The 17651-nt window shown below is 42.4% G+C and overlaps 1 protein-coding gene across 8 annotated transcripts in view; it reads right to left on the bottom strand.

Moving 5' to 3' along the window:
- Positions 1–17651, bottom strand: part of NCOA6 (nuclear receptor coactivator 6) — a 108911-nt gene that overhangs the window by 3695 nt on the left and 87565 nt on the right. For 6 of the 8 annotated variants that reach the window (XM_058685360.1, XM_058685364.1, XM_058685363.1 and 3 more), the window contains 4 exons: positions 13984–16986; positions 11159–11227; positions 8353–8389; positions 4512–4660 (listed from right to left, as the gene is read on the bottom strand). In XM_058685360.1, coding sequence (XP_058541343.1) covers positions 4512–4660; positions 8353–8389; positions 11159–11227; positions 13984–16986 — 3258 coding nt within the window. The remainder of the gene's footprint in view (positions 1–4511; positions 4661–8352; positions 8390–11158; positions 11228–13983; positions 16987–17651) is intronic. The other 2 variants (XM_058685361.1, XM_058685366.1) reach the window with 2 other exon arrangements.

Consider the following 17651-nt stretch of genomic DNA (forward strand, 5'->3'; position numbering starts at 1 on the left):
AGGAGTTTTAGAAAATGACCTTGACCTTGCTCACTTCATTATGCTTTTTACTGTACTACTTCTAGCCAAGATTTCTATTTATTTGTAAAGAAAATTCTGGAACTTTCCTTTCAAAATGTTCATGGCTGGTTTCTGAATGATGCTACTACAAGAGTGCAGTTTCAGGCAGTTACTGTTCAGAGTTTTCTCCATATTATGTTCATTTACATTTCCACAATAACATTTTCATTTTAAGAATGTCTGTTTTTTGAGATTGTTGCTTCTCAAGTCACTGGCTGTGGGGAGCATAGGACTCTCACCCCACTTTGCTATCAGAGGCATCTTAAAGCATTCCAGGAACACCCACAGCTGCTACTGATTATAGGTTGCTCTGAACTTCCTTCATATTAGCATACCTTCCCTGGTTTCAAACTTATGCATTGAACTTTACATTTTTAACTACTAATCTTTTTTCCAATTGAAAGTATAACATAAAAACTATTATTAACAGAAGAGTAAATGAAGAATGACAAGAAAAATGAGAAAAATCATTTCTGTGTTAATAGGCAACACCTCATATCAGGAAGTGGAACTACTCATTTGCATATTTGTAACAACACACCTGATCAAGCGCAATTTTAAAAAGAAGCTCACTAGTTTGTGAGAGCCAATTTTTGTGTCTGTAATTAAAAGTGGGATGGGGGGGGGAACCCAACAATCAAAAACAAAACAATAGGTTAGAGAGTGACCTATTAACCACGTGTGCCTCTCTAGACTTGCCCAGAAATAATCTGTCCCACCTGCTCCAATCTGGCAGTACAGGAGGCCTTGGCCAGCATGAGATAAGCAAACTCTGTTCTCACAGCAGGAGCATAATTAATGTCACTGGTTCTCTGACAATACAAATGTACCAGTATTTCTCATTATACACCGCTCATATTTCTCAGCTGATTTCAAGGTTCTCATGAAAAACACAGACCATTTCTGATTCTGTTTGTGCATATATGACCCACATTGTATGAGTGCAAAAAAGGCAAACCTTTTTCTCCCCTCAAAACTTGAAGGAAACCACCATGATATTTTATGATCATTCCCTGGGTATGGGCTCAAATACATCACAAAAAGTTATTTTATGACTTTGGTTCAGAGTTTTGGATACAACATAGCAGCCCAAATAATATGCATATTTATTCCTTAATCTGGATCCAAGAGCTCTAACACTTAAAACCCAAAACAGCTATAGCACTCATCTTGGGTACAAAAGGTAACTTACCCTAGGAGTTCAGAACTGGTAGCCTGAGGGCTTGAAGCTGATGTAGAGATCTGTACATGACTGTGATTCCTGGGGTTTGGCCAGAGCTCTCTTTATCTTCTCAGGAGACATCCAGCACCCCTCCATGCAAACTCACAAAGCTTTCGAGTCATTATGGCCTTTCCTAAGCTAGTTGCTAAGCTTCAGAATACGGATGGGGCAGGCATTCCAACATGAATACCATGTTGGAATACATGAATACCACCTTGGGACAATGTCCTTAAGTGTACACGCCTACTCCCCACCCTCTTCTAAAACAGGTTCCAGCTTTCCATCTTTGCTTGGCTGGCAGTTCTCTACAAACTGGCTCTAATTTGGGCATCTCTTCTTAACTGTCCCAGCTGCTCCTTTGATTAATTCTTTCTGGTACACTATAAATGACATCCTTATTACCTTGAGGGTTTGGACTTAGGTGAAGTTTCCAAAAATCTGGTGTGTGACATCTCTAAAGGTCAACACTTATTTCCTGCTTTAAAGGTAATTACACACCATATTCTATAGCCTAGAAAACTTTGATCTTTGGGAAAGTGAGGGGCCAAAAGAATACAAAGAATTGAGGGGCACCTGGGTGGCTCAGCTGGTTAAGTGTCCGACTCTTGATTTCAGCTCAGGTCACGATCTCACAGTTCATGGGTTCAGGCCCCGCAATGGGCTCTGTGCTGGCAGCGCAGAGCCTGCTTGGCATTCTTTCTCTCTCTCCCTCTCTCTTTGACCTCCCCTGCACTCTCTCTGTCTCAACCTCTCTAAATAAATACATAAACAAACAAACATTAAATAAAGAATACAAAGAACTGAGGGGAAGCAGATTTTCCCACAGAACTCTAGGAATCTTCCCTTTAGTGTTCTAAGTTTAGTATTCAATATACTGGAAGGAGTGCTTCCTTCCAAACAAATCTCTGCCTGGGAGATGATTCCCAGGGAGGAGGAAGAAAAGTGGCTGATTCCATTTCGGCATCAAAGTGGGGATACCCAAGAGGACTCTGCTTGTGGTGTACACAGTATGCCTGGAGAGGAAAAAAGGTTCCTCCCTCTCTGATGGGCTGAGGTAAGGTAACTTCTACACCTCTGCTTTACCTGTATGATCTGTAGACCTGTGGCTTACCCAGGGGCTCTCATGAGGAATCGTGAAATTCTTGCCCAGAAACACAACCTGCCAATAACAGCTGAGTTCTCAGGTCAGTGTCTGTGTTGGCGCACCACAACCTGCCCTCATCTTCAGGTTGGCATCCCAATGGTACCGGACTGCATCTCAGCAGCCCTGCTGGTATCAGGCGCTTGGCCAGGATTCCACCTCTTGCCTAAGCTGAGCTACTCAAGCTCAGCACATTCCCAGAGAGGATGACTCTCCCTCAGATCTGGGCCTTTGCACATGCCGTACTTTTGCCTAGAATATTTCATTCAACTCCCACAGCCTGGATAATGCCTCCTCATTCTTCAGGTCTCAACTTAAACATCATTTTTTCAAAGCCTTCTATGACTAGGCAGAGGAGTAAAGCATCCCAGCAATATGCTCCTACAGTACGATGTAAGTTTGTTATCATAGCATTTAACATTTAACACACTGTATTAGTCTGTCTTTCTGGCTGGTATATAACTGATATGATGAAGACAGAGACTCTCCCTTTTCACTATTATATCCCCAGAGCCTGGCATGTAGTAAGTACTTAATATATACTTGATAGATGGTTATTAATATGATAGTTACTGATTATATACCTCTTTGTATAAGGCACTGTACCAGGTACCGAGGATATAGTGGTGAGCAAAACCAGACAAACTCCTGCCCTAACAGCATGTATATTAATTAACTATCACATAAATAAATATAAAATTAAAGCTGTGGTATTATGAAGGAGAACATGGTGCTGTGATTCCTCAGAGCAGTGTCAAGTGAGCTAAGTACAAAGAGTAGGTTAATGAGGAGAAGGGAGGAAGGAAGAGGGAAAAACACTCCCTGCAGTGGGTGTACACACACACAGGCTTGTGACGAGAGGGCGGCATGTCTGAGTTGCTGAGGGAAGTCAGATGAGGCCAAGAGAGGCTGACAGGGGCCAGACCACATAGAACCTTTCTAATCCATGTTGGCACTTTCAGACTTTAATCCAAATTACAATGTAAATCACCAAAGGGTTTTAAGCTACAGTAGCAATGAAGATGGGGCAAAGGGGATGAATTTGGGCCACTTGAAATAAAATCAGCAGCTTTTGGTAACGAACATGAGAGATGTGAGGATGAGGGAGAGATGCCAAGGAGGACTTGCCCAATGGACAGATGGTGGTGCTATTCCCTGAGGTGGGGAACACTGGCAGATGACCTGATAGTGGGGGTGAAAATCACAAGTCTGGTTTCAGACATGTTGCATTTGAAGTCCTGGTAAGGATGTACATGCAGTTGTCTAAGATTTTTAGAGGTCTGTACTAGAAATGCAAATTTAGGAGTCATCTGTGAAAAGTTGTAACTAAAAAAGAAGGGCATGAGTGAGATCAATTAGGGAGAGAAGAGTTGAAGCGAAAGGATGACTCAGGATCAAAGTGTGAGAAAGGGCAACATCTAATAACTGGCTACAGAGATTGAGCAGGAAAAGCCAGAGAAGTAGAGAGAAAATTATGGAGAGCTCTAGGTCACAGAAACCAAGGACATCATGAATTAAAAAAGGAGACAGCAATCAATACAGGAAAGAAAACTGGTAGTAGTGTAAGGTTCTTGACAAGGTCAGAGAAGATGGGATCAAAGAGGCACAAGTGGAGGAACTGGCCTTAGACTTGAGGAGGGACAGCTGCTCTATTTTAGTAGGAGCAAAGGAGGATCCTAGTAGATTTAAGTCTTGGTAGTGACAGCTGAAGCAGTTCTATTTTCTCTGTGGAGAGGTGAGAGTCTCTGCTGAGAGAGGGGAGACAAAGTAGGGGCCAGAGGAGTGGAAAAGAGAATTGATCATAGAAGGATGGCTGGGCCATATTGAGCACCTATCTGAAGTGGTGATCATGAATCAATCTGCCCTGTTATGTTCTTTTTTTTTTTTTTTCCCCAACAGTGCTTGCTGCTCTGTGCACATACACAGAAAACACACAGGTAAATGTAAATGAACTAACAAACAAAGGAGGGACAGACAGTAGAAGTCAAAGTAACAGAAGCATAGATAAAAGACAAAGTCCTCTGCTGTGGTGATAAAGACCCCATTCTTCTATCTGACCCACAAAAGCACCCACACTGCACTGCTAACCTTTAGTAGAGCTGGAGGCTGAAGCAGGCCGAGAGGATCGCTTGCGATGTCCATTTTCCACGCTTTCAGAAGCCACAGTTGGCTCTTCAGTTCGGGAGTTTCTTCGGCTTGGGGTTTTGGACTTTTCAATGATCTCTTTGGGCTCACTGCTGACAGAGGGAAGCACAAAGTTTCCAAGAAGGAGAGGGAATCAAGTCACACACAAAAAAGGGCTCTTCAGATAGAGCTTCATTTGTGAGGCAGGAGATTCAGAACTATACAGTCATTCTGAAGAGAAAATATTCCACTCTGGGACAATAAACAAAATACTTTCTATATTACTCACAATTTAAAAGTGAGTCTAGGGGCGCCTGGGTGGCTCAGTCGGTTAAGCGTCCGACTTCGGCTCAGGTCATGATCTCGCGGTCCGTGAGTTCGAGCCCCGCGTCAGGCTCTGTGCTGACAGCTCAGAGCCTGGAGCCTGTTTCAGATTGTGTCTCCCTCTCTCTCTGACCCTCCCCCGTTCATGCTCTGTCTCTCTCTGTCTCAAAAATAAATAAACTTAAAAAAAAAATTTTTTTCCAAAAAAAAAAAAAGTGAGTCTAGCTTGTTACAGTAGTAAAATAAAATACTCAAAAGCATATTGCTGGTGAAATTGTGGAAAAACAGGTAAAAGAAATTAAGAACTTGGAAAAAAAATTCCGAAACTTCCTCACCCTTTTCCTAAAATAACAATATTCCTTTTCAAAAATTAATAGTATCTGAAATTTAGGAAATTACTAATATGTACTGGTATTTTCTATGAGCCTGTATAATCAGATAATGGCCTACGTCACATTATAGAATACACATGAGAATGTATTCAGAGTATATGTACTGCTGGGTATACTGATTACCCCTACCTCAATCCCCTTTTTTTAGTTTCCAAAGATTTAAAATTGGTAATATCCAGTACTACTGAGGGTATGAGGACTGAAACCTCTGATCAGAGTGTAAATTATGTAACCCAACAGTTATCAATAGGGGGCATTTTGGCCTCCCAGGAGACATTTAGCAATTTAAAAATGTCTGGAGACATTTCTGATTGTTAAGATGAATGCCGTGACTGAGTAGGGGATGCTACAGGCATCTTCTGGGCAGAGGCCAGGCATGCCACTAAATATTCTATAATGCGTGAGACAGCTCTTCCCCCCCAACCCCAACAAAGAATTATCTGATCCAAGCTGTCAATAACGCTGAGGCTGAGAAACCCTGGTGTAATCCTCTGGCTCAGCAATTCCATTTCTAGGTGCCTAAGGAAACAAATCTTTTTACAGAGCTGTAATTACACACAGGATGTCAAAGCATTATATAAGTACTAATAAAGACAGAAGACCTAAATGCTTTACAACAGATTTTAAAACTAAAACATGGCACATTCACATTCAGTCATGAAAAATCATGTTGTAGAAAGCTATTTAATGATAAAAACTGTTCATGACACATTACTGTGGGGAAAAAGTTACCAATGTTATGAATAGTATAATCCTATTTTCGTCATAATACATGTTGAGCATATATATGTAACTACATATGAATGAATGGGTGTGAAATACATGTGTGTATAATGCTTATATATATATCACTATATATTATATAAAAATATTAGTGTTTATATATAAAATATTCCCTATCTGTATACATACTCTGAAGAGAAGTAGAAAATGAACTAAAATATACATAGTGAATATTGTTTGAGTCATAGGAATACTGGTTTATTGGTAATTTCTTCTTTAAAAAAATTTTAAAGTTTATTATTTATTTTTAAGAGAGACAGAGTGCGAGTGGGAGAGGGGCAGAGAGAGTGGGAGACACAGAATCCAAACAGGCTCCAGGCTCTGAGTTGTCAGCACAGAGCCTGACATGGGGCTTGAACTTTCAAACTGCAAGATCATAACCTGAGCTGAAGTTGGACACTTAACTGACTGAGCCACCCACGCGCTCTGGTAATTTTCTTCTTTTTAATTCTCTGATCTGAATTTCAAATTTTCTTTAATAAACTTTTTACTACTTGCATGGTTCAAAAAAAATGCATGTCAAAATCATTAGGGAAAAAACGCTGATTAAACTTGCTTGTAAGGCATGGAACTTAAACAAACATAATGCAACAAAACAAAACAAAACAAAACAAGCTGGTTAAAGGGATGTCTCTTCTGGGAAGTCTTCCTTGACCCTTACTCCCCAAGTAAAGCTGTCTCTTCTTTTTGGGCTCACAGTCTGTATCTGGCATTCAAGAGCACCCATCAGGTTGTATAGCATATTTTCTTTTAATATCTTCTGCCTTCCACTAGATCAGGAGCTCCTTAGAGGCATGAACCATGGCCTATGAACTCCCTCTACCCCTCCATTGTTCATTCCTGCCATAGGACCCTTCACTGGTGGTACGATAGCTGGGAATTTGGCCATACTGTTCACCATCTTGCTTTATATCTAACAACTGCCCCATGAACCAAGTCAAGTGAAGAAGAGGCAAGGCCAGAGCTGGGGTAGAACTGTAAGTCAGGGGTATTCACACATCCTTTTAGAGATGGTAAAGGATGGCTTTCTGGCTAGGAGCCCTGAAAATGGTCAAAGTCTCTGAGGAAGAAAGATTCCTAACAGAGGTGCCTCTTTCTCCTGGCAAAACAAAAGCCACAGAAGTACTGTCCTGCTGTTCATATGGTCAGTACTCAGATAGCTCTGGAAACAAATACCCTTTTTTGGTCTGATTATCTTCTTTGTGTAGCCACACAGCTGGAGTATGCTTGGTAAAGGCAAATGAATTCAAATATTAGCCAATTCAAATAAAAACAGGGAGAAATATGTAGTAGGAATGCCAATGAATCTGTGAGGCAGAAGAACAGGGGTCAAGTCTTACCTATATATTTATTGGACATGATATTTAACTTCCTCTATGCTTCAGGTTCTTGATCTATAATCCCCATTTTGTCTGCTACAATACATAAGTGTGAGGGTTCTGGAATCAGGGCACCTGAGTTTGGATATCAGTTGCACCATTTACTAAATCTGTGGCCTTGAGCAATTTAGTTAACTTCTCTGAGCTTCAGGTTCCTTACCGGTAAGACAGAATTTACTTTCCTAATAGATACTGTGAAAATTCAATGAGATGATACACTTAAGGGGCTTGCAGCCCAGTGCATAGCATGAGATGCATTCAGATAGATGTTGGTTATTATGACCACCTCAAAGGGTGGATAGGATTAAATGAGAAAATGATTGTGAAGGTGTTTTATAAACTAAGTTGTACAAATATGATAAATTCTCTAAAATGTTATCCAATGCATTACTAGATTAAAAAAGGAATGACTTTTGGAACTATTCCTCCTCCTTTCCATGGGGTTAGTGAAGCCACAGGTGTATTTCATTTTATTAGGTTATGTGGGGCTTTGTAGTATAACAGGAAAAGCATGAGTTTTGGGGTTCAGACCCTGTCTGGCTTTCTCTCATATGCCTGGAGGATCAAACAGCTATGCTTTAGAAGGTGTTGCAAGGACTATTATTAATGACAATATAACAACAGTTCTTACATACTGAACTTACTATTTACTCACTATGGTGAGTGCTGAACATGTTATCTCATTCAATTTTCAAAACAACCAAAAAAGGTAGAAACTTGGCCACCAAGCTTTGTTAAGGGAAATGTTACCTCTCGGGTTAGGACTCATGACAGCTCCCCTGTTTTAGCAGGGAAAACAGACTGGCACAATGAGTCAAGGAAAAAGGACAAGGTGAAGAGAGGTTTAAAGGATGAGAAAGCCGATACCCTTCCCTTCAAAGAGGCTTACGCCGTTTTCACGCTGAGTCTGCAGAATGATCATCTTACCTTTGTCCAGAGACCATGGCAGCATTTGCCTCGAGTTCTGTGAAAAATACAAAGGACAGAAATGAGATGTGGGAGCTTCTGGTGTCTATGTCCACTGGGAGAAGGGAGGTGTCTCAGAATTCTAAATGCCCTATTTAGGCTAACATGTCTTCATGCCCAGCAGGATCTTCACCCTACATGGTACGGAGACAGAGTTGGCAGGGACACAACTCAGTAGTCTGGGGCATAAGACACTTACTTGGTCTATTTTTATTTCTACTCCACACTGTGAAATAATCCTGTTTGGATCAATAGAACTAAATTCACACTACCTGGTTCATATTTCACCCAGCTATAACTAGATTAGTAAAATAAGCCTCTTCCTCTCCTGTAGAAGAGATTGTTTTCTTTCTTAAAATATCCCTAACCTCTTCATACTTGTTTTTAAAGGCAGTAATCTTAAAATATGTCTTAAATATATATTAAGGATGCATTCTCCTCCAAAGGACTTCCTCACTGAGTTACAGAGTGCAGACTGCTTTGCTTTGAGATAATGCCTACAGACTCCATTACATTCCTCTCTTCCTCAAACTCCCCACAACATCCTCTAAGAAAGGAAAATCTCAGTAATTTGTCTAGCAGGGTTTTGCTTAAGTGAATATTCTATGGGTTTACCAGGCACTTCTTTCTCAGCATCAGCAGAAAAACATCGCTTTTAGAGTTTCATCTTTCCAGAAGACTTTCCTAATGCACCAGACAGCAGTGATCTCTCCTGCTTCTGGCCTCCCACAGTTCTGTACCTGTTCCTGCCTCCCCTTATAGAGAATTCAGCACAGCAGATTCAGTGTACATGCCTCATCTACCCCAGAGATTACACGTTAACTTCCTTGAAGGCAGTGAAATCAGAGTGCATAGGTTAGAATTCTGACGCCATTGATTAGCCATGTAACCCTGCGCTTGACTCTCTGTGTTCAATGCCTCATCTGAAAAATGGGGACAACAACTTTACTCACCTCAAAATTAAGATTAAATGGAACAATACACATAAAAACTCAGTACAGCACCTGGCTCTTAGTAAGAACTCAAAATTAGCTGTTGTTATTGTTAGGATCCTCATGTCAACGCAATTCATGCTGGAATCCCTTGCATCCCTCTGCCTTCAGTAAAAGATGAGGGAATCCTTGCTTCTCATTTGCTACTTAGCTCCCAACATCTAACCCATAAAACCTGGAAACCCTCCACTTGAAATAGATACCAGCTCACTGGGTCTCTGTTGCCTGCACACAAACTCAGGTAATGTGTGCTCAAAAATGAAAACAGCTCAAAAGAGGCCGATTACCAAAAAATTTTATTAGTTTGCTCATGTGAAACAAAACTCAGTGCTTTTGAGAACTTTAACACTATTACAGCTAATTCACATTAGCAGAGATCAAAGGAATCTGGTGAGGCAATTAGTGACTATGAGGGTATTTTAAGGAGATTCATTTAAGTCAAACTTTTAAAAGCAATAGGATTCTTTGGCCAATTATTTTGAGGAAGATGTACGATAGAGTAAAGCACATTTTTCTGGAGTAAAGAATTGGGGCAGAGAATGTAATTCCCTTCCTCTTTTAGTTGCTCCTTTTCTCGCCAAAAATGAACATCACCATCTAATACCTTCTGTGAATGATTTGCTCCACTCCTTTCCTGTCAGATGCCTAGCACAATGTCATGCATCATGTGGGTAGTTGGTAGCAAAGGAAGAATCTGAATGGCTGAAATGCTTTTTGCTCAACCATTCTTTTCAGAAGCCTGATTTTACCAGAGTGTGCAATAGAACATAACATAGCACATAGCACCTGAAGCAGCTTTTAAAATAAACACAAGTTAGGGTGCCTGGTTGGCTCAGTCGGTGGAGCATGTGACTCTTAATCTTGGGGTCATGGGTTCAAACCCCACTGTGGGTGTAACAATTACTTAAAAATAAAATCTTAAAAAAAAATCACAAGTTGTAGCTTAATTTCACTGATTTAGGCCCACAAAGCTAAACATGGTAATACTGTTTTTTGCTTACAAATTTTTTCAAGTGTGAACTGGACTGTAAATGAGATTCTAACCTCTGAGTGAAAAGTGTCATACTTTTTTTTTGGTATCTCTCGATATGTTCAGTGACAAAGGGCCAGGCCAAGATTAAACTGTAACACACTTACACTATTTATCTATGAAGGCAGTACTGTTATTGCCATCAAGATCCTCACGCATTCTGAGCTGACCCAGCATTCCACAGCAATTATCTGCAGATTACCATGGACTCCACCTTCCAGAAACACCATCCTTCATGCTATTTGCAATTTCTTGGTCATGGGAAACATAATGCCATCCAGAGAAGACTGAAATGACTGACTCCCAGGAAGAGTGGCTACCTCACTGTAGCAGAGGTTCTCAGAACAAGCCTCCACTCCTGTCATGAATATGCAATTACTAACCGAGTGTAGGAACGCTTGCCACCCTAGCAAGTTACCATGGGCCAGTCAGCTGCCAGCTATGAGTGCCAGGGTCATGCAACAGGGCAAACAGTCCAATGGAAACCATCCACAGCTAGGTGGCAGACAATGGGCACCGCAATGCCCTTCTTGGGTTCCCTGACACCAGGAATGCATAAGACAGCAAGCCAGTCGGGGGAAAAGAACCCTAACAGTCCTGCACAAACCCTGCCACTCATCTGAGGTCTGCTCTGAAGCCAGCAGGTGAGAGAGTTTCAGTCACTTCCTGGCACCCTGAGGACAGCAGCAGTTCCTTCACATATAATCCATTCCACTCAGAGAAGTTTTTCCAAAGCATGCCTTACCTGGTCTGGCACCAGGCCCCTGTGGTGTTGTGGCTGGAGTTTCCTTTGCAACTAAACTCGGTGAAGGGGCTAAGGCAAGGAAAAAAAATACAGGCCTTTTACTTTCTTTTCTCAACAAAACCGAAGGCATTGACTGACTCAAGGGCTAAGTAACTGCTGAAATACATACACGCTTGGAGAGCAGTACTTGAAACTGGCCTTGAAAGGACATTTCAAAACTTAACCCCCAAAACACACCTTAGTAGGCAAACTGAACCACTTGCAGAGAACAATGATACCATTTACCTCAGCATTTAAAAAATTTCTTCATTCCTCTAAAGACTACACCCCTTGAGACTTGAATCATAAAATTCATTTTGTACTTTTGTATAGCACCTGGCAAGAGTGATGGTCATCGAGCAGATATTCAATTCATACTTGATGAATACATTATTTGATGTTATTTACTTATATAACAAACAGTTACCAAGAACTTCCTAGGGGCAAGGTGCTGTTCCAGGCACCATTAGAGACTAATTTTTCTTTTTGTTCAGTATCAAAGATAAGATACACAAATGTGGTACTCTGGAGTCCACTGGGATGTTATATGAAGAAGATTCATAAGGTAGAAAGTGCTATGGGAATCGAAAGAAAAGGAGATCAATTCTAGACTGAGAAAACTGATGGTACATTAGAGGGAGAAACATCAGAATTAGGCTTCAGAGGACAGAGACTACTTAGGTCCCTGAAGAGGAATGGCACAGGATACACAATGTACTCTAGAATGGAAGCTTATTGGATCATACAATAAAGATTAAGGGCATAGATATGCCACAGTCACTCAAGGATTATGTCCTCCTATCTTGACATTTCAGTCTAACATCCTAGATAAACTTAGTAACAATAAGTTTTATCCTCTTGTGGAAATTGTGAATTTTGTATATTTCTCTCCCTGCTTAGTCAATAATGCCTTTGTGTTAAGAATTTTTTTTGGATGGTTATCTGATAAAGCCTAAAACTGTATCTTAAATCCTACTTTTAACTCCAGTATTGATCTCTCACATTTTCAAGATAAAAACCTAGAAGAATGGAAACAATCTTAAAATTGAGGTTTTTTTTAAACTGCAGGTTCATCTTCCCAAGCTCATATATTTCTCTAGTATTATATATGACCCATATAAAAATATTCCCTAATCACTTCATCATTATTCTCTTGGTATGTGTGTGCAGTGGGGTGGGGGTGGGGGCAGATCCCTCCAGAAGTACAACAGAAACACTTAATAGCAGAAAATATATTTAACTCACACCAGGTTTCTTTTTCATTCTTAGGAGTCATCTACATTCACAGAATTTGAACCAGAAACTTAGGGCACCCAGCCCTGTGAAGTCTCTGTCTCCTGCAACGGCAATAAACTCCTTAAGGGTCTTTATCTCTCCCTGTGTCTCTAGCATTGAAGAGGGAGAGGGGGAATTAACCTTTCTAAAGCTCTGTGTGAGACAGTGTGCTGGCCACATTATGCTGTCTTTTCCTTTTATCTTTGTATATTTTGGGAGGTAGGAATTACAAACTCTGTTTTACAGGTGAAGTACATGGCTTATAAGAGGTTAAGGAATTTATCCAACTGTGATTGGTAACCAGTGGAACTAGAATTTGAACTCTGATCATAACCTGAAGCTTGTGTTCTTTCTGACTCTCCTCCTAGGTGCTTACCACTCAAAACATTTTAGCTTGCATTCAACGAGAAAAGCACTGTTAGCTACCCTAGGATATAGCAAAGGTCCTTCTCAGCTTTGGCATTGTGTGATTGACTCCACTTGGGGAAAATAGAGCTTCTGCATCACTTAGGTCTCACAGGAGAGACATGTGTGTGTGTGGGGGGGGGGGGGGGGTGGCGGGGTGTGAAGGGGGGAGGGGAGGTATAAGGATACCTACGCTCCCATCATTTGCCCATCTTAACAGTACATAGGAAATAATTTGAACTAGATATACATGAATTGTAATGGTCTAATTTATGAAAAACTGTGTCAAAGAGAAATCAGTAATAATTTTTTCCATTTATTCATTACTATATTCTGTGCTAAGCACATTATATGCATTGTCTCAGTGAACTCTTAGAACTACTGTTGTTCCCTTGTTACAAAAGGAAGAAACTCAAGTTTGGAGTAGTCGAGCAACTTACTTAAACCCATAGAGTTGGTAAATGGTGGCACTGTGATACTAACTCAAGCCTATCTGTCTCTCAACCACTTTGCTTCTCCTGTGTCTACTGTCATGAAACTTAGTTTCCTGAAAAGTTCTCCTCTGGAGTAGACAGTCAGAAAGGAATAGTCTCTGGGATAGAGTACAATGAGGAAGGGGCTATGAGAACCATGCTCTGAAACTGTCAAGAGCAAGTCATTATCATGGTAAGGAGAGCTTGCAGAAACTGCTATTCACCTTTAAGAGACAATGTTAAACTGAAGGTTCACAGTATCAACTTTGAACAAATATTGAACTCTGAGTTTCAATCTTCTCACCCACGGAATCGGATTTGGGTTAAGGGCTACCTGACATGGTTGGTATGAAGATAACGTGAGATAACAGGTAAAGATGTTTCCTTGTAAAATGAAAAGCTTTATATAAATGAAAGGTCTGTCATTATTTTAGGAGCTGAGAGAGAACCTATTAATGAATGTAAACTTAACATGGGTTTTCAAGTATATTTCCCAATGTACTTCTAATAAATGAAACTACCACTATTGCCATTTAGCCCACTCTTCTTCAACCAAGTAGAAGTCATGCTTTCTTTTGTGGGATAGGTCATCAAAAAATTGACACGAGATGATGCCAGGCCCCGAGTACATACCTATGCTGGGTAGAAGCTCTGGATGAGATCCCACCTTCTCCTCCACTAGGCCACCCGCAAGTGGCTCAGATGCTATGCCAACATGATTGTTTTTTGTGGCCGGCGCCGCAGAGATGAGCTCAGAGGGTACCAGAGTGGTTACTATCGAGCGTACACTGGTGGGGAGAGTACCGCCAGGTAAGCTGGGTCCTGCTGAGGTGGAGCCCGGGCCCACGGGGCTAGAGGTCATTTTTATCAGAGTGGGTGCTGGGGGTGTTGGGGTTTTACTGTCCAGCTCTGTGGATAACTGCTCTGTTCCCATGAGCCCTGGAGTTGTGGTCTCTAGCCCTTGGCCTTCAGTCTCTCCATCTGCACCATATTGCTCTTCCCCTTTCTCAAGAGAGCCTGTAACTTTCTTACATGCCTTGGTCAGCAAAATCTGGCCGATTTTGTCCACTTTTCCTTTGCCCTTACTAGATGAGACTGGGCTTCGCCGGTTGACAGAGGAGCCTGGACTATTGGTCAAAAGGGGAGAAACAATTGTGGTTGACTGTGAAGAGGGAAGAGTGCTCTGATCTGCTGAGGTGCTCACCTGAGGACTAGCCTCATCTGGATTCATTTCTTTCACTTGCTGGACAGGGGGATGAGGAGGGACAACTGGAGAAGTTGTACATGGGGGGGAAGGAAGCTGAACAGGGGTGGCTCGTGAGTTAAGGACCAAGGGTCGACCAGTCTGTATATTTGGAGCAGTACTACTGGAGGGGGCACTAGGTGGTACAGGAGCAGAAGAAAATTTTATGTTCTGAGGTATGTGTAAAGGGCCAACAACTGCAACGGAGGGAGGCATCAAGCCAGAGTTGGTTGTCAGTGGGGCTGCAGGAATTGTGCTTGGCTGTGATCCTTTCATAACCTGAATTATTGAGGATGAATTGATAAACACAGGTGTAATGAACTGAGGCCGGGCATTAGACTGAGCAGCTGACTGTCCCTCAGAAACCATAACCTTGCTACCCACATTGGGCATTGTGACGACTGTTGACATCAATGCAGACTGCAGGTGAGTCGGCAGAGCTGCTGATGTATTAGCTGAAGTCGTGATAGGATTGGAAGTAACGAAAACAGTTATCTGATTTGGGGGCAAGGGAGTAGAGATGGAGGAAGAGCTGACAGGTCTTGACATTACTGGAGGGATGCTTGGTGCAACATTAGAACTGACCTCACTCAATTCTGGATGCACAAGGGTTGAACACGGCTCATTAGTGTGAGGTAAATTTAGGGAATTAGAGGGTTCTTTAGAAGAAGACGGATCCTGCAGTGTGGGAATGACAGATGCTTTTTTCAGGTCCTCCCCAGAAACTACTGGAGGCGTTACTTCCAGATCTGTAAGCCCAGGGGGTTTAATGGTCACATTAGGAGCTCCAGAGTTATCAAGAAGTTGACTTAACGATGTGGGTGCTTCCCTCATAGCAGGAGACACCAAATTTTTGTTCTCTTCGACACCGGGAAGTTTGTTAGGATCCAAAGATTGCCCGTCCTTTTTAGACTGATCTTCAGAAACAACCATTTTAACTTCTTGGGTAGGGAGGGCTTTGAGCTCAATGTTTACCTGCTCCTTCCTACCCTGGGAATTCTGGCAATCGCTGTCCTGAGGCACATTCAAGCTCTCCTTGTTATCCTCCAGAACACCTCCCACTGCAGCCACAGGCATGGTAGGATTCTGAGGATTCAGCCCGCTGTTGTTAGGGAAGCTCCCAGGTACAGGGGGATTGGCCAAAGGAGTGGGACTGACCAATACATTTCTTGGCAACTCCACATTCTGCAACAGAGCTGTGTTTGTTTGAGAGGCCAGAGTAAGTTTAGGGGTTTTTGAATTTTGCCTCCCAGGACTTGGGGTAGTTTTCCTACTGGACCCAGGACTAGACCTGCGACTGTTGCTCGGACTAGCCCGTTTTGTTGCTCCAGAATTAGACTGCTTTCCAGAATTCACCACCACAGAATCTAATTTGTGAGTTTGTGGGGCAGCAAAATTGGAAGGATTATTCATGGTAAGATTCGAAGGTGCTTGCCCAATGGCCTTTAAAGTTGTTGGATTTAGGCCCTGCTGATCAAAGCCCCTGTTTAAATTTGGCCTAGGAGGTAAAGGAATATTAATCTGTGGGGGGAAGAGTCCTGCAATGGAGGCATTGAGTCTTTCTGGAGACAGACTGATTTCTGAAGGTTCTGTGCTAGGAGGGCGATTGTTGGGTGTCTGAGGATAGTAGGGTCTGGGGCTGGCTCTGTTCGGTGTTTTAGGCCTAGATGTTTGGGTTGGAGCAGCCACATTTGGAAAATGGTGGCCATGAGAGCTGGGCAGGGAATTTACAGGGGGTTGCTGGGGAGTTGCACCTTGAGTTGCAGAAAGGGGTGATGGTCCAGGTTTTGGCCCTGTCATCATTAACTGATTCTGGGAAACTACTAAATGTGAAGGCATGTTATTTGGGCCTCCTGAGACAGATGGTACTTCACTGCCACTTGCTTCAGGGAGCGAGGACATTTCTCCCAGTGGTGAGCTAGAAGGATTCTGGGAGTTCTCCTGGTATACCATTTTCCTTGAATTGCTTCCCAAAGGAGTATTCACAGGTATTGGCATTCTTTGCTTATCAGGTGATGGTGGCACGGAAGCAGGTCCTTGCAAACTGACCATAACAGGCACGCTGCCGCTCTGTTGCATGGGCATTCTCTGGGAGTCTGGGTTCAGGGGGCCCCGTGGGGGGTGGACACTTTGGGAGACCGGAAGCCTAACTGATTTGGGGTCCTGCTGCATCATGAGCATCATCATCATTTGTTGTTGTTGTTGTTGTTGCTGCTGCTGCTGCTGCTGCTGCTGCGACTGTGGCTGACTGGGAGGTGGTGGCTGCTGCTGTGGTGGCGGCAGTTGTGGCTGCGGCTGCTGCTGTGGTGGCTGTGGCGGGGGTGCCACATGCTGCATGAGCTGAGGAGGCATCTGCTGAAGTGGCCTCTGTTCAACTGGTTGAGAAGGATAACCTAAAACAAGCCCCCAAAATCAGGGAAGTTAGATTTTCGGCAGGAAAAGCAACTTTTAGAGTATAGCCAAGCAATACTCATCTAGGTGGCCCAGACAGTGCACAAACAGCTTAGGCGTGCCCACTCCCAGGGGGGCAGGCGCAGCTCCTCATTATCCGACATAAGCAAAGGGGCACACAGCTTAAGGAAGCAAAAAGCAAAGCATCAAGAACCTGGAGCTCCTTAGTCTTCAAGGTCTGAATGAGGCACTATTGTACTAAGACTGTAATAGACAGACACTCTGTGCTATGCAATGAAAGTGGCTGAATCTATCCCAGCCAAACATGCAGGTGAAATGAGAAAAATTCCCATCAATAGCAAGTAGCTGACCACCCAGCACTGGGGTCTCATGTGGGAATAATAAATATTTCACTGTACTTGTGAATGAAGTAAGGCATTTAGGACTCACTTTTTCTGTTATCAAGATTAATTTTTTAAGGTGTGATTTTGTGAAAACAACAGCATCAAAGATAGCCTTTTTATTCTTTCAACAGAAGCAAATATACAATTCTAGGATTCAATGCCTTAAGAGGGATTTAAAATGACGCCAATCCACTGGATCCATACATCATGCTGCATCCTTCAGGCTCAATCCTTTGGGGAACCCAAATGAACTAAACTGTCCC

Source organism: Neofelis nebulosa, chromosome 9 (genome assembly GCF_028018385.1).
Source record: "Neofelis nebulosa isolate mNeoNeb1 chromosome 9, mNeoNeb1.pri, whole genome shotgun sequence".
NCBI lineage: Eukaryota > Metazoa > Chordata > Mammalia > Carnivora > Felidae > Neofelis > Neofelis nebulosa.